Here is a 27204-nt window from a genome sequence, read left to right on the forward strand (position 1 = left end):
AAAAAGAAACAGAGACATTATCAATAATGTTCTTTTATATCAGTGTTGCGTTAGTGATCCTATGATGCCTCATCCTTATAAGGGATTTAAAAATTCCATTTTTAGTTATGAAATAAATTGGAAGTTTTAATAATTTGTGTATATTTATAGAGCTTTATGATTTACAGAGCACTTTCCCTACAAACAGCCCTGTGAAGTAGGTAGAAGCAAGTACAGTTTTCTCCATTTTATAGGTGACAAAACTAACACACAGTTTGTAACTTGCTCAAAATGACATAGATGGGAAAAGGCAGAGATTGACCTGTGCAGACTACAGGAATAGCTCTCTTTCAGCTGTACCATATTGCCTTTAATTGACCCAGTAGATAAGAAATTCTAGATGTGATCACCTGGAGGTGTGGTTTATATGTATTTTCTCTGTCTTAAAACAATTTTTTATTAACAATTAAAACATCCATTTCTTTTCCTTAAAAGGTCTGTCAGTTCTTGTTATAGCAATGGCCACTATTGTCACAACCATCACAGGATTGTCTACTTCAGCAATAGCTACCAATGGATTTGTAAGAGGAGGTAAAGTTAAATCTTTTTAAAGATCATATTTCTTTCTAATATTTTAAATCATTGTAAAAATACTTGTATTAAAAACCACCTTTTAAAAATAAAGTTAAATTTATATTTCTAACCCTTTTGTGATCTTAAATTTTTGAATTGCTGTTCTATATAAAATAAGGAAAATAGCTACTGGATATTTTCTGACATTTTGCTTCTCTAAAATGTTGGAGGCAGGTCAGGTCAGAAGAGTTCTGTTATTAAACTAAAATTTTGTTAGTGCTCCTTTAAACTTGATTAACTTTTCTGTTTTTAATATTTATATCATAGAATATATTTTCTCATTTTTGAAGGGAAACTCAGCTCCTTCCATAAGACAGAAGTGTTGTAAACGCATCACAAATCATTATTGTGCTTATAATTTATTACACTTTTGCTTTATAGAGTGCTATATACATTGATTTAGATAATTATCAAAATAGAGCTATAAGATCAAATTTTAATATTTAGAAATGTTAGCTAGGTGGCACAGTAGGTAGATAGGGTACTGGGCCTGGAGTCAGGAAGACTCATCATCCTGAGTTCAAATCTGGCCTCAGACACTTATTAGCTGTGTGACCCTGGACAAGTAATTTAACCCTGTTTAACTCAGTTTCCTCATCTGTAAAATGAGCAGGAGAAGGAAATGGCAAATCACTCCAGTATCACTGCCAGGAAAACCCCAAATAGGGTCATGAAGAGTCAGACACTACTGAAATGACTGAACAATAACAAATTAAAGGTACAAATAAAATAATTAAACAATTCCAAACTCACTAGAATTTGATTAGCTTAATTATTTTACTACTAGATTATTAAGTATTTTTTTTTAGTGTTTATGAGAATCTAAAGAAATACAAGGGAGAGTCCCTACCTTCATGGTGATTACAACCTAGTTGAAGACAGAAAGATATTGACCCAGGGAAATGTACTAGGCTGTATGTTAAGAGCCAGGTGAGTGGTGCTGATAATAAGTACTATGTAAGTTTTCTAAGCTGCCCATTGGTACAGTAGATAGAATGCCAGGCCTGAAGTCAGGAAGACTCATCTCCGTAAGTTCAGTTCTGGCCTCAGGCACTTACTGTTGAACCCTGGGCAAGTCATTTGACCCTGTTTGTCTCTGTTCCTCATCTTTAAAATGAGCTAGAGAAGGAAATGGCAAACTACTCCATAGTCTTTACCAAGAAAATGCCAAAGGGATCATGAACAGTCAGACACAACTGAAATCACCAAACAAACAGTACTACCAGTTTTCCAAGTACTTGGTCAGAGGCTGGGTAACCAGTGGTCCGGGATGTGCAAGAGGAGATTCTGTGAACCAGACTTTTCCTGAAAGCTGGTGAGCAGTCAAAACTGGAATTATAGGATATAGAGGTAGAATCTCACACTGAGTTGATCCAGTTACGAAATTTATTGGTAATCTATAGATCAGTTTGGTAAACAAAGGTAATTGAGCATGCAGATCTTCCAACCAACCTTTTAGATCTTGATGTCTGTTCTGATTCTAAAAGACAAGGGCAGGGGCAGCTAGGTGGCACAGTGGATAGAGCACTGGCCCTGGATTCAGGAGGACCTGAGTTCAAATCTGGCCTCATACACATAACATTTACTAGCTGTGTGACCCTGGGCAAGTCACTTAACCCCATTGCCTAGCCAAAAAAAAAAAAGACAAGGGCAAGGGCAAACACTTTTCAGGCCCAGTAACTAGGCCTACCCTGAGCTTTGCAGATAGATGCTGAGAGGCCCTGGTAATAAGAACATGGAGGTGGCGTTGGGGGGATGGGTAGAGTCTATGAGGTTTTAAATTGCAGTAGACAGAGAAGGATGAGTCTTTTACAGATATACCAACCTATAGTGAGCATACCTCAGCCATTTTTTAATGTGTCAATCATTAATAGGTTCGATAAGAATAAGCAGGATAGATAGAATCCTTTGGTGTCTGACACCTAATGAATAGTCAGTTATTATAATTTTAACTATTTATGTCACATCAGTGTGTTCCCCTCTTCCCCCTCCCCCCCGATAGAATATAAACTCCTTGAGGGCCAAGATTTCTTTGTTTTTCTTCTTTGTGCCAGACTCACAGTTGGCACTTAATAAGTGCTTGTTGAACAAATTGTCAATGCTACTTGTCACTCTGGTGGGTCAGTCTTAACTAGCTAGGTAGGCTTTGGGTAGGTGGAATAAGGAGAAGGACATTTTAAGTGCCTAATCATGCTCATTTGGATTTTAAACCAATTTTGATATTAGGAAATTGAGGGGGAAAGAGATTATGGAGCAAATCTAGGAAATCTTCACTGAAGAAGAAAAGAACAAAAATTTGAAGGAAGAACAACGAAGATGCTTAGATGACAATTTGGTTAAATTTATTATTAAATGCTCTAGTGGTAATAGTGGTAGAAAGGAGGTAGTTACCAACACCAGTTTTCTTTGATTCTTAGTGGGACATCACCATACAAAGTAAATGGAATGACATTGTAGAGGTACTTATGTTTATTTGGTTATCTCTTATCCCTTTGGTCTGATGTAGACATGAGACCTTCTTATTAGGTGCTACAATGAAAGAAATGCTATGTTTTAGTCATCCATTCATTATGGTACTTTGGGATAAAAATGACATGATCTATGTATATATCAGTACCTTATATCTTGGATTACATTTCTTGGATTTTTTTTTTTATTCTCTGCTCGCTTTGTATTACTCTTGTATTTTTTATGGTTGTCTTGTGTTTCTCAACACTTTGTGATGATGGCAGAAATACTATGATGACCAATCTGAAATGGGCATATAGGTGGAAAAACTAAGTGTTTTCCCACTTGAGTTTTGCTTTTGGATCGTTTCATTGACTTTTTTTTTTTTTTTAAAAGGACTCAATACGTTTTTCAAAAGTGCCCTGTAGCTGGACGTAGTAGTCAACAGAGTCAGAAATTAGTCAAAAGTAGTCAAAAATTCAGACGTAGTAGTCAACAGAGAGTCTGTTAAGTGTCCATTTGTGTATCAAAAATGAAAGTGTTAACAGTGGTATGTTATAAACAGTATAAATTGGGCAGCTAGGTGGTAAAGAAATTCTGGCCTCAGACACTTACTAGCTGTGTGACCTTGGGGCAAGTCACTTAACTTTGCCCCAGCTTCCTCATCTGTAAAATGAACTGGAGAAGGAAATGGCAAAACCACTCTAATATTTTTGCCAAGAAAACCCCAGATGACATCATGAAGAGTGCCACATGACTGAAAAACGACTGAAATTTTATTTAGCAAAATAAAATTGACTGTGACTTTTTTGCTTTTTTTGCTGTGACTTTTTTAAAGTTTATACCTTGAGGAGGCAAGTTTAGCTTTATTAATTTAGACTTTCAGTTGTCAGGTTGAGCTCAAATTACCTTTCATATGATTCAAACAAGAAAATATACATAAAAGTGGAGTCAGCTATGAAAGCAGCAAGTTATTCTGCATTTTGTCATTTGTGATGGGAAGTTTTCATTCAATCTGATTTCTTCATGTTTATCTATTATGCAATTTTCCCAAATTCTGTGTTTAGGCAAAGCTTTTAAATCAAAACTCAACTTGAATTTTTAATATGTATTTGATTCCTTGAAATGTTTCCTTTGTCTTAGATGCTGGCTTTCAGGAAACTTTATATATATTTTGTATTAATTTTATATGTTGTTCCCCCTCACCTGAAAGAATATAAGCTCCTTGAGGACAGCAACTATTTCATTTTTATTTTTTATCCCCAGTATCTAGCTTAGTTCCTAGCAAACCCAATATGTGCAAAACCTAAATTATTATCTTTCTCTCCAAACTCTGCCCTTTTCTGAACTTCCCTATTATTGTCAACTCCCCTTGCTCACCCCACTTATCTGATCAGTCTTCAGATGTTGACATTTCTTCCTCTACAACATTTCTAACATAAGTCCCCTTTTCTCCACTTACTTAGCCACTACCTAGGTCAGCCCTTATTACTTTCACTTTCTAGATAATTGCAATTTAGTTAATGTCTCTGCCTCAAGTCTTTTCCCACTCTAGTCCCTATTCCATTCAATTGCCAAAATGATTTTCCTAAAGCATAGATCTATGTCAGCTCCCTCAGTAAATTCTCTGCTTCTCTATTACTTCAAAGATAAATATAGTCCTTTGTTTGGCATTTCAAAACTCTGCACAACTTGCCCTCTTCCTGCCTTTCTAATCTTCTTACCTTCTACTCCCCCTGTGTGGTCTCACTCTGTTATCCTTCTTGTTGTTCCTCAGCATTCCGTCTCCCGTCTCAGTGCCTTTCACACTGGTTGTCCCACGTTCCTGGAATGCTTTTCCTCTTCCAACCCTTAGAATTCCTGGTTTCCTTTAAGATTCAGTTGAAGTGCTACCTCTTGGAGACCTGTCCTAGTCCCTGGCTGCTAGTTGCTATCCCCTCTGGTTGCCTTCCATCTACTGTGTATTAACTTGTATGTTATGATTAACATATGTTGTTTTCCCCTATTAGAATTTATGTCCCTTTAGGACAGGGACAATTTTTGGTTTTCCTTCGTATCCCCACTACTTAGTGCAGTGCCATAATAGTAAGCACTTAATAAAGGCTTATTGATTGATTGGCATGTAGGTCTTTGTTGATCAAATATTTATTCAAAATAAGTTGGAAATTTGTGGCTTTTCAGCCTGTGCTTTACATGGACAAATAGTGAATTTAAACAAAATACTGATTGTAAAAGTCAACAGAATGATACTTGAACTGGCCATATACAATTCAAGCAAACTGCTAATTGTACTCTTTCTGATACAAATTATGAATCATTGGCACTCCTTCAAAATAAAGACAGTTTTGACTAAAATAACCAATGTTGTTTATTTCAATGTTAGGAATATATTGCTTTGCTTTTGTAAATTAAGGATTAATTTATTCAAATGATGAATAAAGTTCATGAATTAGCTGCCAGAGCTAGTCTTTAGGCTCATTGTGTGACGCACTTTTCTAACCAAAATTTGCTTAATCACATTAATGCAAATATCAGAAGGAGATGAAACTTTGTTGCACTATAACTAACAAACATTTCTGTGTATGAGTAGATCAGGATATTTAGGATTTACTTCATTGAATTATAGAGTTAAGATTTGAAAGTACTTAGAAGTTGGATCATTGGGGCAGCTAAGTGGTGCAGTAGATAGAGCTCCGGCCTTGGACTTAGGAGGACCTCAATTCAAATCCGACCTCAGACACACAACACAAGACACTTACTAGCTGTGTGACCCTGGGCAAGTCGCTTAACCCTGATTACCTAGCAAAAAGAAAAAAAAAAAAAAGAAAAGTTGAATCATCCAACCCCTCATTTTGTAGGTTAGGGAACTGAGGGTAGAAAGTTTAAACAGTGACTGAAATTGATAGTTGAATTTAGATTTATTTGTAGGACTATTCAAAGAAATGTTCATGGTCCCACCAATGGAAGTGTCTATTCTTGGACAAGAATCTAAATAATATTGTTTAAAAAAACAAAACAAAACAGTGCTTTCCCATGCATGATACAGTGAAAATTTAGAAGCAGGTCATTCATCTTTCCTGACAGACATAAGAAATCTGTTGTACCATGTGTACCATGTGAAGATACAAATATCTGTGTTCATTTTTGACATGTGTCATATTAACAGTCAGGTCAGAAGCACTAAGTCCCTTCTCTATTCCAGGCACTGTGCTAAGTACTAAGGATACAAAAAAAAAAAGCCAAACAAACAAAAAAGACCTCATGCAGTCTAATGGGTGAGACAACTTGCAAACAGCCATGTGCAAATTAAATCTGTGTGGGATCAGTAGGAGATAATTCCAGAGGGAAGGTACTAAGATTAAGAAGGACTAAAATTTAGATTTCTTGCAACTAAGACTTGAAGGAAGCCAGAGAATTCAGGAGGGAGAGAGGAAGAGGAAGAGAGTTCAAAGCACTGGGGGGGAATGGCCGGTGAAAATGTCTGGAGTCAGGAGGTAGAGTATCATGCTGTCATGACTTGAGTAATTGCATGGTTTTAAAATGTCATTCTATTTATTTTAATTTTAAAAGTTGTTGGTGTTTTGAAAATGATGGAAGAGCCCCAAATCAGATTCTTGGTTAAAGAACATCAAAGTTGTCGTGACTTTTAAGGTCTTGTTTAGTTATGCAGGACACTTCAGCATATCTCCACAATCTAACTTCCACTTATCTGAGACTAGTTTCTTCTCCCCATTTGCCAGGTCACAGCCTTTTTTAAGTTTTTGCAGTTGCTTTCCTTGTTGGTGTCAACAGGCAATCACTACTTCAGGAAACTTAGGTAAAAACTAGGTTTATTACAAAAGAAATGAACATGTGTGTGGAACCCAAAGAGTTCACAATTCATACAGAAGTTTGCATATTTATGAAAGCAGGACAAAGGAAAGAGGTGGAAACAAAACTCCACCTAAAAGATATGGGAGGTGGGAAAAGTGCAATAAAGGTGAAAAAAGGACAAAACCCCTCCCAAGGAGGAGGAACAAGGCAATGGCAAAAGCATTCTTTTCCCTTGGCTGTACAAGCAAATTTCCCAGACTGGCTAGCACCTGTCTTGACTCCCAAGGACACACAGGGAGTCCAGTTTGGGATTCAAGCAACAAATTATATCAGCAGGTGGAGGTGGGGGGGGCGGTGATTTTCATCCTTGACACGTTTGGGGCCTCCTGCATGCTCAGGGTCCGGTGATTTTGGGATATATGGCAATTCAAAAAGAGAAGTTCACGGAACCCCTTAACAATCCTTAACATTTCCCTACCCCCCAAACCCCGGTCATTGATTAAAGGCAACCCCTGGGTATGCTGATGACCACACAGGGCATACTGGGTAAAAGAGTACAATGGATACTACCTGGAACAGCCCCAATTACAAAGTGGGATAAGAACCATTAACAAGGCACAGTATAAGCAATAGTAGGAATGATCAAGAGACTAATTTGAAAATCAAACAACATCAAGATAATCAAGAGAACTTAGCATACAGATACAGAAGATAAAAGCCAGAGGGGTACAGTAATGGACATCAGTAACAACAGACATTAAGTCTCCCTGCAACTTAGTAATCCCTTACAATATCCATTCAATCAACACGGTTCATCCTGGATCTCAGACATACTGTACAGTTGTCTGGTTCCCAGCACATCTTTCCTTTAGACAGTCTGGAAAATATTGTGTCCTTAAGGGCACCCCTTTCTGGTTCCAGATTACTTGTAGAGGCTCCTCATTTGTTCTTGCTAGAACCCCTAGCAAAATAGATCTCAATGAAAGTCGGTACAAACTCTCAAAATTTACTCCTCCAATACCAAGTTCATGTTGTGAAAACCAACTCAAACCTTGTACTTCTAATTTAATCATTAACAGAACTAAAAGGGAGAATACCAAAAGTAGGAAGCCAGAGTTTACCTGAAACTTTAGAGAATTTAGGTTGCAAATACCCCATGCCATTTCTGCATTAGACACTGTTCACAACAAGCTAAAGGGTTGCTGATACATTGATATGTGTAAGACATCCAAATACCCTCTAAACATTTTAAATACCTCAGAAGGCAAAACACTCAAAACCTTCCAAATTACATATATATTCATTTGATCTTGTTCCTCAAAGTATTTACTCAGATCTTTTTTTCCAACTTCATAATATTTATCAGGTAACTGATAATTATTTTAGAACTCCTAATGTAAACACCAATTAATTTAAATTAATTTTGATCTAATTTAATTATCTAATATCACTCTTTCTTCCCCCCACTCCTTGAGAAAGAACAGAGACAGACAAGAATTTTAACCGTCACATAAAAACATAGGTTATAGAACACTTTTTACAGGATGATCTATGATACACAGATGAAATCACATGAAAGTCACCAAGTTAACATCAATTATAGCAAAAGATGGGATGACACTCAAGTAATCAAGTTCAGAACAATGCATATTAAATGTTATTTATAACAGAACATGTTTGTACTCCAGGACATGCTTCACAAATAGGTATTATTTTCATATTAGTAATAAACTTGAATAAAATTGACTTTTCATTGATGTACACAAAAAATTCCATAAGTTACTCCCCTCTAAGAAGACTGATTACACTAAAATTCTCTTCTTCAAAACAAACTGAAGATGTTTCAGAAATTAATAGAATAAACAGCTAGGTTCCATAAACAGTTGTATTAATACCCAGTTATTTTTACATCATTTTGAAACATTTAAGGACCTTATTTTATGCAGATATACAAATATTTTATACACACATATAATGACAGGCAGATGATTAGGCCAAATCCTCGTGTACTAAGTTGTTTAGAATACAGAAAGGACTATTCCTGTGGGTTGAATAACTCAGATCTTATACACATGAATTTTATTATAGTTGCTCAGATGCATCCCAGCCTTAGTCCAGAGGATGATATAACATTGTGTTTATATCTTTTGTTTCACAAATTTCTTTTACCTTTTTCCAGTTATTCCCATATTATTCAGAAAGAATGAGCTATCTCAAGGATTAATCTTACACATGACTATGTAAACAGCAGGCAGATGATAAGCCCGACTCTTAATTTACCAAGTTTTGGGGCTATGGAATGACTATACATTCAGACTGAAAACAGTAAGATCTTACATACTTTCATTGTGCTCATAACTTGTATTGACCACTTGCTCAGATTATAGAAGTTTGCTATAAAAGGAAAAGGCAGGGACATGATTATACTAGCATCAATCTTAGCTCTGTTTGACTTCAAGTAAGAGTCACAGTAACAATTGTGCAATAACAATTCCACGTCATAGCCAGGTGGGTTCCATTCCTGTTCAAAAGGAAGTAACACTTTGGGGAGACTGAGCCAGAAGAGGCTTACCTTAGGCTATGCCAAGGTTGTCCTCTTGGCTTTTTACCAAATACAGACCTCCACCTGTAACAGTTCAGGATCACATCCTCTCTGAGCAGCTTGTGGCATTTCTCAGGAATGGTGGATTATGGACTTAATGATCCATCAAACAGCTGTACCTGAATTCAAAACCCAAAACAATATTAGTTACAGTCCCAAGAACTTTCACCTCAAATGGCGAGTTTCACTAATCATAACCTCAAGGTTGGACATAGTTATTTTTCCTCTTGTTACTTCTTTGTATCTCCAGTGCCTAGTATAAATAACATTTTGAACATAATATGCACCTAATAAAATATTTGTTGAATTGATTTGCTTTGAGTCAGAGCTGGGATTATTGGGGAGTGGTTTTAACAAGGCTTTGAAAAAGAAATGTCCCTTATTAGACATTTTGGCTTGATTGGGAGGAGTTGGAGAATGTAGCTGTAATTATTGTTCTGTTTATATTTCCTTGAACTCTTATTCCACAGCTGCATCCCCCCCAATATATGAACTGTTAACCTCATTATTACTATGTATCTCATATGGAAAGTGCTTAAAAATTGTCTTCTTTAATAATGCCATAAAACTTGGATGTTTTGGAGAGACTCTATGAACAGGAAACTTCCATAAACTAAAATGCTCAAATTAAACCATCTTCTAAAAATATTTTCACATAGTTTAGAAAGACCTTTTCACAGAGACCTTTTCACACAGTTTAGAAAGCAATTTTTGCTGAATAAATAGAGGAAATTTCAATTTTCTTTCATTTTCATATTATGCTTATTGGGGGAATGACAAGCTTATTAGAGAAAAAAATACAGAAACTGCTATCTTATTTTAAAAATTAACTTAAAATACCTAGGCCCCAATAAAATTAGTGTTACATTTATACTGTGCTTAGAAATATCCACTACTTCTAGGCCTGATAGTATAGTTTCATTTTCACTCATCTCCTTAATTGGACATGCTTGCTCATTTCATATTCAGTGGTTCAGTACAGAATTGAATGTATATGTAATCTGGAGCCATTTGCATTCACATCATTTTTTTTTAACATTTGTTTGCTCTGTGACCATGGGCTAGTCTTTTAACCTGCTTTCCCATCTGTAAAATGGGTATAACTAAGTTTTTGCCTTAAGGATTGTGGTGAAGATAAAATGAAATGGTGTCAGTAAAAATCCTTTTTAAACCGTAAGTGCTATCTAAATATTCTTTTTATAAAAATTTGTGGTATTAATGACATTTATACCCTTTGTATTTTAGTAGTCCTAAAAAGAGAGTTAATTTTGTTTTTAGGAAAGCTTTGTGACCAAGTATGTTCATATCTCTGATCTGCTGGTTGGTTTTCTCTACTTCTTAAATATGGGTCTTCTTCAAAGCCTCTATTCTTTGACCTCTTTTTTTCCTCTGAAGTCTCACTTAAGATACTATCCATTCCTTTGACTTCAAGTGACTATTAAATCTCTAGCCCTGACCCTCTCTCCCAAGATGTAAAACTCCCATTCCCAACTGCTCTTCAAATTTCTATCTGCTCTTCAAACAATAAAAGAATTTGTCTTAGTTCTACCTCACCCCCAAAATAGTTCTGGATCCTTCTGACTTTGCTGTCTTAAGATTGCTGAGGGATGATGGTAAGGGGCCTGCAGTTCCCTATTTTCACTACTGAAAATGGGAATGATTATATTTGGACTGCCTACCTTATAAAGCTTTTGTGATATTTAAATAAGATCAGTTATTTAAAGTGCATCATAAACCATAAAACTTGTGTAAATACCAGCTATTTCTGTCAATGTTACATTATTCTTCTAGTTATTCAAGTTTTAAATCTAAGTTCCATATTGTCCTTTCTGATAATAAAATTCAGACCCTTCTATCTTTGATTTGCATATTGAATCATTGAGACATTTGACAAATCTGTAATATCATTCCCACATGAATCTCTCCTTACCATTCTCACTGACACCATCCTTGATGAGATTTTCACTACTGTTGCAGAAGTATACTGGTCATACAAGTGTACAGGGCAGCTAGGTATCACAGTAGATAGAGTGCTGGGCCTATAGTCAGGAAGACCTAAGTTCAAATCCAACCTCGCTTGCTGACTACCTGGGTACCTTTGGGCAGGTTACTTAACAAAAGCTGTCTGTCTCAGTTTTCTCACCCCTAATAGTTATCTACCTCCCAGTGTTGTTGTAAGCATCAAATGAGATATTTGTAAAGCACTTTGCAAAACTCAAAGCATTATATACATGCTAATTGTTATTATTAAGATTATTTTAGTAGTGTTTCAACTAGTTGCCCCCTGCCTCCACGTCACCTACACAGTAACAGATTAATCTTCAAGAAGTGAGTGACTGTTTTCTTAACATTGCCTGTAGAGTAAAATTCAGAATCTCTCTCCTGGCTTCAAATAGACTTTGTAGCTGTCCCTCTTCTCTCTTTTCCCTGTCCTCCTTCTGCAAATATCTATGTATTGAAATCCTACAAATACTGAAAAGGCCTAGCTTAAGATGCTGTTTCTTCATGGCATTTTCTAAGAAATATCTGCCCTAGTTATGTATTTTGATGAATAGACTTTATTTACTTAGTATTATTAAGTGTCTTCTGCATACCAGGAACTGTACTAATCACCAGGGATGCAAAGAAAGGCAAAACACAGTCCCTTTTATCAAGAAGCTCACAATCTAATGGTGGAGACAGCATGAAAAGAATTATGTACAAAAACTATGTACGTGATGAAATGGAAATAATCAGTAGAGGGAAGGCACTAACATCAAGGGGAATCAAGAAAGGTTTCTTGTAGAAGATGGGATTTTACCTGGAACTTGAAGGAAGCCAGGAAAGCCAGGAAGCAAAAATGAAGAGGAAGAGTTTTCCAAGAAGGGGTACCAGGCAGTGAAAATGCCCAGAGTCTGGAAACAGGAACATTAAAGAGGCCAGATTCACTGCATAGATTTATGGATTTAGGGAGGAGGAGTTAGGTGTAAGAAGATTCAAAAAGTAGGAAAGTGCCAGGTTGTAAAGAGCTTTGAATGCAATGCCAGACAGGTGATTTTAAGAGTTATCCATTCATCTGCAAAGTATAGTCTTCACAATAGACATTTTTCATTTTTCATCAACTCCTTTCCCCTGAGTTTATCGTTAGGTATAGTTATGACAAACTTAGTTATAGATCTTAAAATTTAGGGAACTCTGCAGTGTTCTGAGGCTTGTTGAAATCAGCAGTGTCATCTTCACAGCACTGGGAAAACATCACCATCTCTCTTCCCTTTGGAGTCTAGATTGAACATAAACCAAGACACTGACGCTTTGGAAAATGCATCTCCTCATTTTATACGTTTTACTTGCTATTAATAATCAGAAGGTTATTGAACCAAGTTATGTTACATCTTGCAAGGAATATTATATGATTTTTAACACACATGAGGGACATTCTTCATTTAATTTCATTACTTGTTAAATCCCAATATATAATAAATATACAGAAGAATATAGTGAGGAAGGATGAGCAGTCCAGATAGAAAAAGGAATCACATGGGTAAGAAAAAGGCTATTACTTTTAAGCATTGTAGGAACAAGCAAGAGAATTTAATGAAATTAATTTTGTTAATGAAGCCTAACAGTAGCACAAGTTTTCAACCAGGCCACCCATTTCAACTTTCAAAAATAATTACAGTTCTTAGAATTATGGAGGAGTAAAGAGAGTGGTAGAAAAAACAATTACAGGATGAATCTGCCATTTTCAGTTTGAAATAATTTCAGTGTGTCATGCCAACCCACTCCTGATGCTGCTTTGTTTTTACATGGAGTTGCATGCTGCTTACCAAGGAAAAAGAAGAGTAAAGAAGTGATGTGTTGGACAGCGCTGCTACTTGCTATTTTACTCCATGGTGAACTAGTTAAATTATCAGAGTTATTTTAGAAAGCCACAAACCTATTTCTGTGCTCCACCAACCCCTCATCCTCCCCTCGCAAATAGTTTTCCATTTTTATTTTTGCTGTGGTTTTCTTGGGTACTACTTTAAAATTTTAGTTTAGAAAATAGAATAATAATGATTTTCAAGCTTATACTGTCTGTACCAAATATCATAGAATAAATTTTGGAATAACAGAAAAGATAGTATCAAGGGCTGCTTTGGTATGCAGAGCTTCACTAATTTTCATGTACTGCATATGCATATGTGCATATACATACATATATGTATATATATCTATATATATGAATAGTTTGCTTAAGTGTGAAATCTTTTCATCACCTTTCATTTTTAGTGATTCAGTTTCCTCCTACTCCCCTACTTGAGTTTTTCAGATTTTAATCCATGTTGAGAGACAGCATGAAACAGTCAAAAGAGTGCTGGGTCTGGAGTCCTAGGATCCGGGCTCAAATCCTATTTCCAGTACTGACTACCTATGTGACCTTGGGCCAGTCAGATGGCTCTGTGATCTATACTACCTTTGATTTGTATGATCCTCGCAGCTTATGGTGCTTGAGTTATAAAATGCTTTTAGACATATGTTCATTTTATTCTTAAAAGAATTCTGGAGGGTAGACATTAGGATCATAGATTTAGAGCTGAAAGGGACTTAGTGTAGCTCAGCCCTATCCCTTTTTACAGAGAAGGAGGCCCTAGAGAGATAAATTGTTGTGCCCAAAGTCCAAAGTGTAGGAAGAGGCAGAGCCAGAGCCAGAATGTAACCCAAGCTGTCTGACTACAAACCAGATGGTTTGTGTCACTCACAAAGGATGGTTAGAAAGACTGAGATTTAGAAGGGCTAAATCACTTTCAAGGTCACCCAGCTGCATAGCAGTACAATGCTCAGTCTTCTGGTGCCAGGTTCAGGGCTTTTAATTAGAAAGAGACGATGGGACGTCACAGAAAAAAGGGCTGGATTTGGAATCACAAGACACTGCGTTTGAATTCCACTGTCACCTGGGCAAGTCACCTCTGAGCCACAGTTTCTTCATCTGTAAAATGGAGCATATGGGGGCAGCTAGGTGGCACAGTGGATAGAGCACCAGCCCTAGAGTCAAGAGGACCTGAGCAAAAATCCGGCCTCAGACACCCAACACTTACTAGCTGTGTGACTCTGGGCAAGTTATTTAACCCAGTTGCCTCACCGAAAAAAAAAGATGGGGGTTATGCCTGTAGCACCTACCTCACAGAGTTATTAAAAGGACCAAATGAGATAATGTAATTAAATGCTTTATAATTTCAAAGTGCTATATAAATGTTAGGTATTACTATGTATTATATTTGCTATTTTTAAAACACTAAGAAAAAATATTAAATCAATTCTTTTCCTATTTAATTCACTTCGGTGTTACTATGTTTTTCTCTCCCTTTCCCCTTTTTAGATTGTAATCACTATGTTAGAGGTAATTACAATTATTCTACCAAGTGCATTACAAGCTCAAGTAAAAGTTGTGATAAACACAGAAAAACAAGAATGATATATACATTGAATTGGGACACAATAATAATCCCCTTGCACATGCCACTATTTTTCATGTTGTGAATAAATATCTAAAAGTTAACAAAGGAAAAAACCCTGTTACAAGCCCAAATTTACAACTAGCCTGATGTTTTATCTTATATATAATCTAATGTCAAGCCAGTTGATTTATTTCTACAATACCTCTGCATTCATCAGAGCTTTGCTTGTCTCCATTTAGTACTTCTACTTTTATAAACAGGGTACTTCATCACACCTACTCCTCTCTATACGTACTGGTTAGCCTGGGTATAGAGCGTTCCATTGGAATCCAAACATTTTAAATAAAGCTGTCATGCATCTTATGGCTGGTAGGTAGACCAGTGTGTGGACGTGGGCCATGGCAAATGGCTGTAGGCCAGTGTACACAGTGATTTTTTTTTTCTATAGTATTGCCTTGCTATTTTTATTTGCTGAATGCCTTAAATCTTGATGATGAAACCCATAATAATTACATTGGAGTACTGAGAAAATATAACAAATAAAACATTTGAATAATTTTTATAATGAAGATATTTATCCAGTAATCTCCTTGACCTATATTGCATGTGGCTGTAAATAATATGCTTAATTTTCTGTCTTTAGACTAGCACTGCACTAATTTGCACAGGAAAGCTTTATTTCATGACTAAGCTTTAAGGAATTGTAGACTTCAAAATACCTACTGATTTTTGCCAAGTGTTACACAGGAGAAGCTTAGTCACTCAGGTGATGATTTTCCTTAAGAAATAAAAATAGAAACTAATAATGAATGGGCAGGAAAAAAACAACAGAAGCCATTTTGTCATTTTGAAGGTGCTTAATGAAAATAAAACAGCCAAATAGCACTTCTCATATAAGGTGCTACCATGTAAAAAAAAAAAGATGCAGTGGGGTTTGTTTGTTTTTACTTTTGTTACTATTTTGTTGTCAAATTAACTAAAAATACCCTATAAATTATAATTGAACAGGAGATATAACTTTCAAGAAGCCGAATAACAAACATGCTGGTTGTCCAAGACTCAAAATAAGATTTAAAAATTAGTTATTTGTTGATGAGTAAGTTAAAGATTACTTTGTGTGTCTATAAGCTTAGTGAAGGGATATAATTTAAAGAATCTTAATTGGCTCCTTTTTCTTTTTACCAAGGATAATATAAGAGGAATTAAGAAATTAATTTCAGCAGGACAGTTTTATATTGAGTATGGGGAGAAATTCTTGGCTATAAAAATTGTTAGTTACTTAAATTTATTATAAAAGAAATTACATATTCTCTCTCTCTGAATAAATGTTTCCCCAAAGGATAAAGACCTCAAATCTGTGCTACTTGTTAGTTGTGTGATCATCACTTCTGAGTCCTGTATTTAAGATGGGAATTATAATAATACTTATAATCCCTGCTACATAGTGGGATATATTTCAGCAAGCATTTAATTCAACAACCACTTATTAAAATTGCTACTAATATGTACAATGTGCGTTCTGTTGTAAAACTTTTGGAAACCGCAAAGTGCTATGTAAATGTAAACTTGCTTTCATTCATTCTAACTTGATTATTTTTTTTTCTCTTTCTCTCTCTTTAGGAGGAGCATACTATTTAATATCTCGAAGTCTAGGACCAGAATTTGGTGGTGCAATAGGACTAATCTTTGCTTTTGCTAATGCCGTTGCAGTGGCTATGTATGTGGTTGGATTTGCAGAAACAGTTGTAGAGTTACTTAAGGTAATTTGGTTCCAGTTTGTTTCTTTGGTTGTGACTTTGTTCTTATTTATATCAAATACATATGTTAAATAGAATAGTAGATCTAATATCCAGTCTAAAATTTTCAAAATGTAAACTTTGAACTTCCAAGCAGAAGGCAACTAGATAGCAAAATGGATGGAGACCATTGGAGTCAGTAAGACCTGAGGTAGAATCCTGCCTCAGACGTTTAGTAACTGTGTCATCCTGAGCAAATCACTTTTAACCGCTTTCTGCCTCAGTTTTCTTACCTGTAGAATGGGAATAATAATAGCACCTATCTCACTGGGTTGTGGGGATCAAAGGAGAAAACATGTATAAAGAGCTTCATAAATCTTAAAGCACTATGTAAAGGTTAGTTATAATGATGATAAACCTGTATAGCTTTTCCAGTTGCCTATTGTAACTATAATCCTAAATTAGTTTATTGCTTGTTATATTTAAAGTTTTTGTTATTTTGTAATAGCAGATATTAACACTGGTTTTTATGATATCCCAAAGAATGTCTAATTATTTTAAGTGATAGCGTAACATTGCTTTTAGATTTTAATACTCAGTTTTCTTAATTTAACAAATCATCTCACTTCTTGTGTCAAAAAAAAAGGAGAACATTACAACTTCAGAAAGGCTGAAAATATTATTAATCCTTATTCTATTATAGATAAAATGCTAGCATAGCAATATCTCCTCATGCTGGCCATTTTTCTATTTATGAATATACTTCTTTTTCAATTATTATTTATAATAAATTCCTATTTATTTGCAATCTAACTAGAAAGTTATAATAACCATGTTTTCAGCATTCAGCTTTTTAAATTAAATTTTTTTTTTTCAAAGAACAAGAATTTATTTTATCTCTCTCCCATCCCACTCTACCTCCTCCCCTCCAGGGAAACAAAACAAAACTTTTGCAACTTACTTGTAGTCATACAAAACATATTAGCTTTTTGGCTATGCCCAAAACCGTGCCTCTTTCTGCATGTTTATTTTTATTACTTCTCTGTTAAGAGTTGAGTAGCATTCTTTATCACTGATCCTCTGGAATCATAGCTATTCATTGCATTTATCAGAGTTCTTAAATCTTTCAAAATTATTCATTTTTACAACTCACCATTTAACTTACATGAAAGTGAGTAATGACAAGCGAATGAATACCAGGAATTTATGTTCAACCCATAAAATCATCAAAGAAAGATTAAATCATGTTCACCATAGTTTTAGTGTTGAGAGTGTTTTATTTCATTATTTGAAAAGTGGTAATTCAAGTGGTATTATTGTGGGGGGCTCAGTGGTGTGTGTGTGTGTGTGTACATATATTTATACACACACACATACACATATACACCACTTGAATTGTGTGTGTGTGCGTGTGTGTGAGACTACATTATCCAGTTCCCCAGGCATTCTGATTTAAATGGGAATACTGTGGTTTGACTTCTGGATATGAAAAATACAGTGCTTAGAGGTGTGTAAAAAGTAGAGTTTGATTTTTCTCATGCGAGATTAATATAGCATTAGACATTTCACTAATCATATTTTGCTTTATGATTATTTTTTGTGTTAAATTCTTGATATGTTTTTTCATTGAGCTTTAAATAACTTAACCTCTGTTCTAGCCAATCTTTCATCTTAATATTAAACAAATACCACCATTACATAATGAATATATGATCTTTTTATAGGAGCATTCTATACTTATGGTGGATGAAATCAATGATATCAGAATTATTGGAGCCATTACAGTGGTATTACTTTTGGGTATCTCAGTAGCTGGAATGGAATGGGAAGCAAAAGTAAGCAATTATATGTGAAAATACAAAAAATAAATACGCAAAATATTGATACAAGTTGTTGACGGGAATGAATCTGTTATTTTTGTAACTTTTCTTCTAGTGTTTTGAAGGCAAATTATTGTATGTGGTTGCTTTTTTTATTTGGCACGAATACAAAGAGTGAGAAGTATCTCAGAACCCTTGAGTGGTGCCACAGTGTTTCTGTCATGCTAGGTTATGGCTCCCTGCTTGTGTCTTCGCAGTCCTCTAACTATTGCTAACCTCTGACACAGTCCCTTCTCTAGTTCTGGGTTTCCCTTAGCCATTTCCCCCATGGGATAGACTTTGGTTTTCTGTATTTCTTTTTATCCTGCAGCTGCTTCTTTAATGAACACAGAACCGTCACAAGAGGCAGGGATTTCCCTCAGATGCAGGAGGACCTAGATCAGTCTTGTCTTACGTAACACTGGCTGTGTGGTCAGTCTCTCAGTTCCCCCAGGCAATTTTCTAAGATTGTAAATTGCACAAGAGTTGTTCATCTTCATTGGTAAAGGGACTTTACTCTCCTTTTGTTCCCTAAACCAGTGAAATCCTAGGTCTAGACCAGAAGATATTTCTAGTACCATAACCAACCACTGAACAAATCATATATAGACTTAATTTTACAAAATGCCATTAAAACTCCAGTTTTACATACAAATGTAAATAAAGGCAGTAAGAGCTTTAGTTCTCACTACTGGATAATCTGTTCTTTTCTTGTAGTTCTCACCTGGAGTCAGTCAGCCCTTATTCTGTCTAAGCTTATTGAAGCTCTCAGCTTGAGATAGGTTACATGTGGCGAGGCTTATAGTTTTCTTGGCCTTCCTACAATCCAGTTCTGGATCTTACCTCCTGTCCTGTGTAAAGCATTTCTCATCTGGACCCCTAAATATCCCTCCCATTATCATTTGTCAAGAACCTTATAGCTACTTCTTTGAAACTTTAATGGCTGTAATTGGCCACCTGAATAAGGAAGTATCTTCTTCCCTATTTGGCTTGCAAAAATTCCTTCTGTGAATCTCAGGTTATCTAGCATCGGCCTTAAAGATGGCCAGTCTTTTTTTCCATTTGGGTTTATTTCATCAGTCACATTTATTATCTGGCTTTTAATGTTTTTATTTTTTGGTGAGGCAGACCTGCTTCACCCCTTATTCTAGTATCTAAGCCTAGCTCTTTCCAGAATCTGTAGTCCTGCTTGCTTTGTGTTTTGATGGCACTGTCAAAGTGGTGGTGGTGTTTTGGTTTTTTTTCAGGGGTTGGGAGAATTCCTAATTGTTTGCTACAAAAACCCACCCTTCTTATTAAGCTTCCCACTAAATTCTTGTTTCTTACCACATTTAACCAATCCAATGTACTTACCCAGATATTCTTTTCTTCAGATTTCTTCTTTCTTCCTCTGTCCCAACCTGAATTGTACTTTCTAGAATCTGTGCTTTCAATGGAAAAATTAAATCGCATATATAATAATAGTTTTCACCAACAGTAAAGAAATGTGTCAGTCTTCCATAAGCTATTAGTATATGTTCCAATTAAATAAAATAATTGCACGCTGTTTTTCCATCTAAATTGTGTTGGGTAGAAATATTGAGGTCAATGACAATGGATAAATAACATTTCTTATGAATGTGTACATTGTTATTTTAAATAATAGAGGAGAAAAGCTGATTATTCACTCCTGATATCTAGGCTAGAAAAGCAAGCCATAATTATTTTCTACCACTTACAGAATTTTTGAAACCAAAGACCCTGCTACTCCCATCTTTGTTTCATGGTTGGGGAGGAAGTGGGGATTGGAGGTACTAGGAGTGAAATTGTGGTGAGGCCAGAAGTCAGTTTAAAAGAAACTAAATGAAGGATAAGACTAGTTTTATTTTTATGTGCTTGGAAATGTCAAATGAAATTGAAAGAAACTGTGTTTCTTAGTACCTGCAAAGCCATTAACAAAGAACTCATTTCCTAGTTCAACAATAAACATTGATTCTTCTTTTCATACTTTACTAGAAGCAATGATTCCTGTCCCCACGGATTGCCTTATGTTTTGATGAACATCCCCTCACATTAATGTGTAAATGAACAAGAAAGAGGAAAGATAGTCTTAAATATATTTCTCTTTCCCTGAAAGTCTTCATATTAATTTATACTAATGCCTTCTCCTGAGGCTTACCTATTTAACACCCTCTTTAACTCCTCCCCTTTCCTTCTACTTCATCCTTTTTTTTCTTGTGGCACCAATACCTTTTATACTGCTCATACTTTCTTTCCTATTCCATTTGTAAATAGTGTACCATTTGTGCCCATGGTCCCACCTTGCCAGAACTATTATTTGTAGAAGATGGAAGGAATGTATGGCAAAGGGTCAAAAATGAATAGTGAAGGAGTCTATATCAGAATTGTTTGGAGTTTGCAGCACTTTTACTTGTGGAAAGCATATACATCCCGAAAGTAGGAAACCATGCAGGAAAGTTCTTTAGCAAGTTGGCTAAATTATTTTCTACTAGTAATGTTAAACATGTAGAATAGAAGCAAATGTTCTTACTAGAAGTTTATTTAATACTTTTGTGTGATCCTTTGAACCTACTTTTACTTCACTTATCTGTTATATTGCATGAATGTTGTTTAGTCAGAAATTAATTTTAGAAAATTCTGGGTACCTTGAAATTATCAATTATGCATTCAAAAATGATCGTTGATTCTGTTTTTTTAATGATAATATTTTAAATTGCAGGCGCAGATCGTTCTTTTGGTGATATTACTACTAGCTATCATTGATTTTGTCATAGGAACATTTATCCCATTGGAAAGCAAGAAGCCTAAAGGTTTTTTTAGTTATAAAAGTAAGTTTTTTTAAAAAAAACCTAAAAGTGAAAGTATCAAAATACTAATTTAAGATAAAATTACTAGTATATTTTAAAGAATTTGGATAACATGTTAATGAGGTAGGTAATTTTGTTTTATATTAATTGATTTAACTCATTTTGGATCTCTAACATAGGACTTAGTTATCTTTATTTTTAGCATTCCTCGTTTTTATCATCAAAAAGTGATAGAATTTAGGATATATGTAGCAACTCTTCAGAATTTCATTTCCCACCTTTCTTGCTTTTGAAAAAGAAGAAATGTTCATAGAATTTTCACTTATGTATTGAATTGGTTATAACATGATTTTTTAAAAAAAAAATTTGGTTTATATTTCTACATATTTTGAATCATTGTGAAAGCAAGTAAAAACATTTTTTTAGCCTTTAAATATAGTAGATGCTTTTCTCTAACTTCAGTTTTCATACAATTTGTTCTCTTGTGGTATTCCCAGATTTCTTATTTTGTTCTATTCCCCTCCCAAATGTCAAAATTTGAATTGTATCTTTGCCTACAATAACCTGATTACAGAGGTATGGCTAAACTCTTGCTATTTCTTATGTTAACAACTATTTGCAAAAAATGTGAAATAAAAAATAAGATCATTTCCATTAGCCCCAGAGATCTGACAAGGGACAATGAGTATGGCTATCCTTCAGTTAAAGTAAAAAACCATAAGTGAAGTCAGTGAGGTGAGAGCAATATGAAGGTAATGTGGACTTAGAGTCAGGAAAACCTGGTTCAAATACTATTTCAGACTGTGTGGCTGTGTAACCCTGAACTCGTCACTTAATTTTTCTGTGCCTCAGTTTCCTTATTTATAAAATGAGGGGTTTGAACTCAGTGGACTCTGAGGGCCCTTTCAGCTATTAATATATGAGCCCATGAAGTTTGCAAAAGAATGTTTCATTAATTCAAGCCATTTCTTGACTTGTCCGTAGTAATCTTACCTACAGCCACACCCATGCCATTAGGGCAGTATTCTTTTCAAAAAGATGTCTGACTTTTGCTTTGCAGGCTACAGGGTTGATAAAGACAGCTTCCTTCTTGTTTATTGAAAAGAAGGAGCTGATTTCCAAGGACCAGTATTGTTTGTAACACTGCACTGTTATATGTAGTTTCACTTTTTATTTAGAAAATGTTTAGTTGGGCTGAAATAGCTCCAAACCCATTCCCTCTGAAACATCACTCTCAGATTCTGGCTCCTGGATTTGAGGTCATAATCTTTAAAAAATCAAATACAAAGTTGTGTTTAGAAGGGAGCAAGGAAAGACAGAAGGAAGAAGAACTCCACAGAGAATTAAACCTGTATGATCCAGAGGACCCAGAGCAAGTCTGATTTCAGGTTAATATAGTACTGATTAGGTCATTGTTTTTCATTGTCTTGAGAGCTATCTTTTTGTGAAATGCGTATCTTTTTTTTTTCTTCCTGACCGCACAGTGAAGGTTTTCTTCATGTATGTACAGCAGTCTACATTATATATTTTTGCTTTTTATGTATTTGGCCCATTGACAAATACTAGGTAAATTGTACATGCAGCTCTTGGAAGTGAGGCACAGTGCAAAATGGGGCAGTCTCCAAATCTGTCTTATCCTTCTGGTTCTAAACTCTGCTCTTCCCCTTCTGCCACCTTTCCCACACAGGAAATGTCCTATTTGTATTTATTTTATTGGGATGATCCAGTTTTGTCATTAAGGCACCACTTTGTATTCTGACATGAACCATATCTCTCCTGAATTTATAACCCATGTGTATCATGAACTTAATGTAACTTTTACAACATTCTTCCACAGTACAACCTGAAAAATCTTTGTTCATTGACAGGTGAAATATTTACAGAAAATTTTGGACCAGATTTTCGAGACGAGGAGACTTTCTTTTCTGTATTTGCTATCTTTTTCCCTGCTGCAACTGGTATTCTAGCAGGGGCAAATATTTCAGGTGATCTTGCGGTAAGTCACAAATTAGAATATCAATTACATTAACAGCACTTTTTCCCTTTATTGGTAATAATTTTATCTGGTTTCTTTCCAGGATCCTCAATCAGCTATACCCAAAGGAACGCTGTTAGCCATTTTAATTACTACTCTGGTTTACATAGGAATTGCAGTATCTGTAGGTAAAAAGCCTTTATTTTTAAATTTATTACTTATCCAAAAACTTGTTATATTTTACAATGTAGATTATATTCATGATATACATATCAATTAATCAACAAGCAATTTGAGCTCCAAGTAGTGTGCAAGATACTGTGCTAATCACTGGGATATGAAGACAAAATGAAACAATCTTTTTTTTTTTTTTCAATTTATACAGTCTGAGAAAGACAACATACATACACATTTTTAAGTATAAGGTTATTGGGGGTTGGGGGTGCAGATAAGGGGACACTAGCAATAGCAACATAATCTGGAAAAGCCTCATGTAGGAGGTGGCACAATCTGAACTTTGAAGGAAACTAGTTTTCAGAATTTGATTAATTTAAAAGTTTAAGTCATCCAGTAAAAGTACAGTTTGAAATTGAACATTATTATCTATAAATAACCTTTTAAATTAAAAGAATGTGAAAAATCCTAATAAAATAGTTGCAGTTATTAGAAAATCTGTTGAAATCATCACATTCTGTTTCATTAAATCTTAGCAAAGAATCTCTCCACAAATTAATTAATAAAGGCTAAGAGTTTCCTAAAATCTCAATTTTGGTATCTTCAGTTTTCCTTAAAATACAGATTTTTTTGGCCAGCATCCAAATTACGTTATACTGATTCTGTGCTTTGGTGTGTATACAGTTTTACATGGAACACTAGACTTGTCAGAGGACTTAGGTCTGAAACTTAGCTCTCCCTCTTGATTTGGGGCACGTTACTTAACTAGGTTTCAGTTTGCTCATCTATAAAGTGACTGGACCAGGTGATCTCTGTGTCTCTTCAACCTCTAAGTCTAAGATTCTGTGGTCTAGATCTACTAGAAGTAACAAGCACATCTCTTATGTGTTCTTAGGTAACAGCAATAACATAGTAAATGTCGCAATACAAAATTTTTTTAGAGAAAATTGTATGTTTGATTTGTCATATTTCCCTTAAAAGGACTGTGGCAAGGGGAATATTATTTTCAGATGAAACAAATGTATAGTCTAGGTATGGAGAACCTCTGACTCATGGCCTGGATCTGACTTTCACCATAATTCCCTTCTGCCTAGCACAGGTATGAAGAGGTTACAATTAAAGCTCAGGGCATGATCATTTTCTCCCTAGTAAATGGCTAGGCTGACCAATTCAGAGCAGTGTCTCAAAAATAATATCTGACACTTATCTAGTACCTTTAAGGTTTGCAGTGTGTTTTACATCTGTTTTCTCCTCTGATTCTCACAAAGGAGGACCTGTGACACATACTGTAGGCACTCTAGTTATTATATCTCCAGGTAACATTTGAGGATTGTGTTTTGGTTTTTTTTGTTGTTGTTTTTGTTTGTTTGTTTTTTAGGCAATTGGGGTTACGGGACTTGTCCAGGGTCACACATCTAGTAAGTGTCAAGTGTTTGGTCTGAGGCCGGATTTGAACTCAAGTCCTCCTGACTTCAGGGCCGGTGCTCTATCCACTGCACTACCTAGCTACCCCACATTTGAGGATTGTGAAACCCTAAAGAGGTTAAATGATGTGATCCCACAATTCAACTAAGTAAAGGAGGCAGGACACAAACCCAGACCTCCCCTGACTCTTGAGCCCAACACTTTCCCATGATACCATGCTACCTCTTTTTTAAAAGGATTGATAAGAAAATTTCAGAGCTATGAACAATTCCTAAAGGGATTTTGAAAAAGTTTTATTGGTGTCTTTTGCTTTTACTTCACAAATTTCTTCATATTCCCACTTCAACTAACTGAACCCTTCTTGTAACGGAGAAGATATTCACAGAGTTTTCCATTTCCAATTTCCTATAGAAGCTCATTTTCCACTTTGATACTTACCTTCCAAGTTGGTTGTCAGAATCTGATGAAGCAGTAATAGATAGAAATATGCTTTCTTGGGACAGGGAAGGTTGGGGATATATTCTCTCTTTTTTTAGCCCATTTAAAATCCCATCTCATCTGTAACCTTGTTTTATCAGTCTTTTCATCTCTCTCATGCACCTTTAATTTCTGCCTCTTTACTTTCCCTTGGACTACAAAGATAGTTCTAACAAAATAAGACCTTCCCTAGATCCTGCCACTCCTTCAGGATATCATTCTGTTTTCCACCTCCCCTTCACTTCCAAAAAGGGTATTCTGTATTTATTGGCTATGCTTGCTTATCAATCACTTAGACTCATCAGCCCTTTGAAACTTACATCCCTATCATTACTGAACAAATTTTTCTCTATGCTGATGATTTTCTGTTCTACTTGGCCAGCCCTAACCTCTCTCCTAACTTTTAGACTCCCATCTCCAACTGACTTCTTCAAACTAGTTGTCCTATAGACATCATAGACTCAAGAGGTCCAAAATTTAAATTCATCATTTACCCCCCCACCCCTCTCCTCTTCCTAACTTGTTATTACTATTGAAGGTACTACCATCCTCCCAGTCACCCAGGCTTATAAAACCTGAAATCTTCCTTTAATTAGGTTCAAGTGCCACTTGTTCCGTGAAATCTTCTCTGATCCTTCCCATTGTTAATGGTCTTTCCCTCCTAAGATCACTTTGTATTTATCTGTGTACGTACTGTATTATTTCACTTGAATCTAAGCTTCTTGAGGGGCAGGTATTCTTTTTTATCTTTGTATTGCGCTTGCACTTAGTAGGCACCTAAGAAATATGTATATTAAGAACATTAACTAAATTACCTATTTCTTATACAAAGTATTATTTATGCTTCAGGTTCTTGTGTTGTACGGGATGCTACTGGGAATATCAATGACACTATCACCATGGAGCTAACAAACTGCTCTTCTGCAGCATGCAAATTAAATTTTGATTTTTCATCATGTGAAACCACAGATTGTAACTATGGCTTGATGAATAACTTCCAGGTGAGTGTGGCCTTCATATTTCTGTAATAGTTGAACAGTTAGGAATGTTTAACAAAAACAAGGACTACAACTTTTCATGTAAGTCGCCTTCTCTCCACTCATACTATCACCATCCTAGTTCAGGCCCTTACCGCCTCCTTCCTGGACTTTTGCAGAGCCTACTAATTTACCTCCCTACCTGAAATTTCTCCCCGTTCCAGTCTATCCTCCACCCAGTAAGCAAATTGATTTTTCTTAAGTACAGGTCTGATGATATTCCTCCCCTACTCAATAAAATCCACTGGAATCAAATAGGAACTTCTGTTTGACTTTTAAATCCCTTCACAGCTTGGCCCCAATATAATATCCTTCCACCCAAACTAGCCTTCCTCCTGTTCCTCACACATTACACTTCATCTCCCTTTAAGTTGGCTGTCCCCAGTGCCTGTAATGCACTCCCTCCCCTGTTCTACCTCTATACCTTTTATTTCCTTCAAGATACAGCTCATGTTCCGCTTTCTACATGAAGCCTTTTCCAGAACCCTCTGAACTGCTAATCCTCTCTCTCCTGAAATACCTTTTGTTGTTATTGTTCAATCATTTTAGTTGTGTCCAACTCCACATGACCCTGGTTGGGGTTTTTTTTGGCAAAGATACTAGAGTGGTTTGCCATTTCCTTCTCCAGCTCATTTTACAGATGAAGAATTGAAGCACACAGGATTAAGTGACCTGCCCAGGGTCACACAGCTAATAAATGTCTGAGGCCAGATTTGAACTCAGGTCTTCCTGACTCCAAGTCCAGCACTCTATCTACTGAGCCATCTAACTGCCTCTACCTTGTATTTTATAGATAGATAAAATATGTATATGTGTGTGTAT

General features: G+C 35.6%; 1 protein-coding gene across 1 annotated transcript in view; it reads left to right on the forward strand.

Moving 5' to 3' along the window:
• The window catches only part of SLC12A2 (solute carrier family 12 member 2), a 122708-nt gene that overhangs the window by 46435 nt on the left and 49069 nt on the right, over window positions 1–27204 (forward strand). The window contains exons 4-10 of the mRNA XM_027874885.1: window positions 475–570; window positions 16513–16652; window positions 18353–18463; window positions 21207–21315; window positions 23163–23290; window positions 23373–23457; window positions 26195–26346. Coding sequence (XP_027730686.1) covers window positions 475–570; window positions 16513–16652; window positions 18353–18463; window positions 21207–21315; window positions 23163–23290; window positions 23373–23457; window positions 26195–26346 — 821 coding nt within the window. The remainder of the gene's footprint in view (window positions 1–474; window positions 571–16512; window positions 16653–18352; window positions 18464–21206; window positions 21316–23162; window positions 23291–23372; window positions 23458–26194; window positions 26347–27204) is intronic.

This window comes from Vombatus ursinus, unplaced genomic scaffold (assembly GCF_900497805.2).
Source record: "Vombatus ursinus unplaced genomic scaffold, bare-nosed wombat genome assembly UNPS02014807.1, whole genome shotgun sequence".
Classification (NCBI taxonomy): domain Eukaryota; kingdom Metazoa; phylum Chordata; class Mammalia; order Diprotodontia; family Vombatidae; genus Vombatus; species Vombatus ursinus.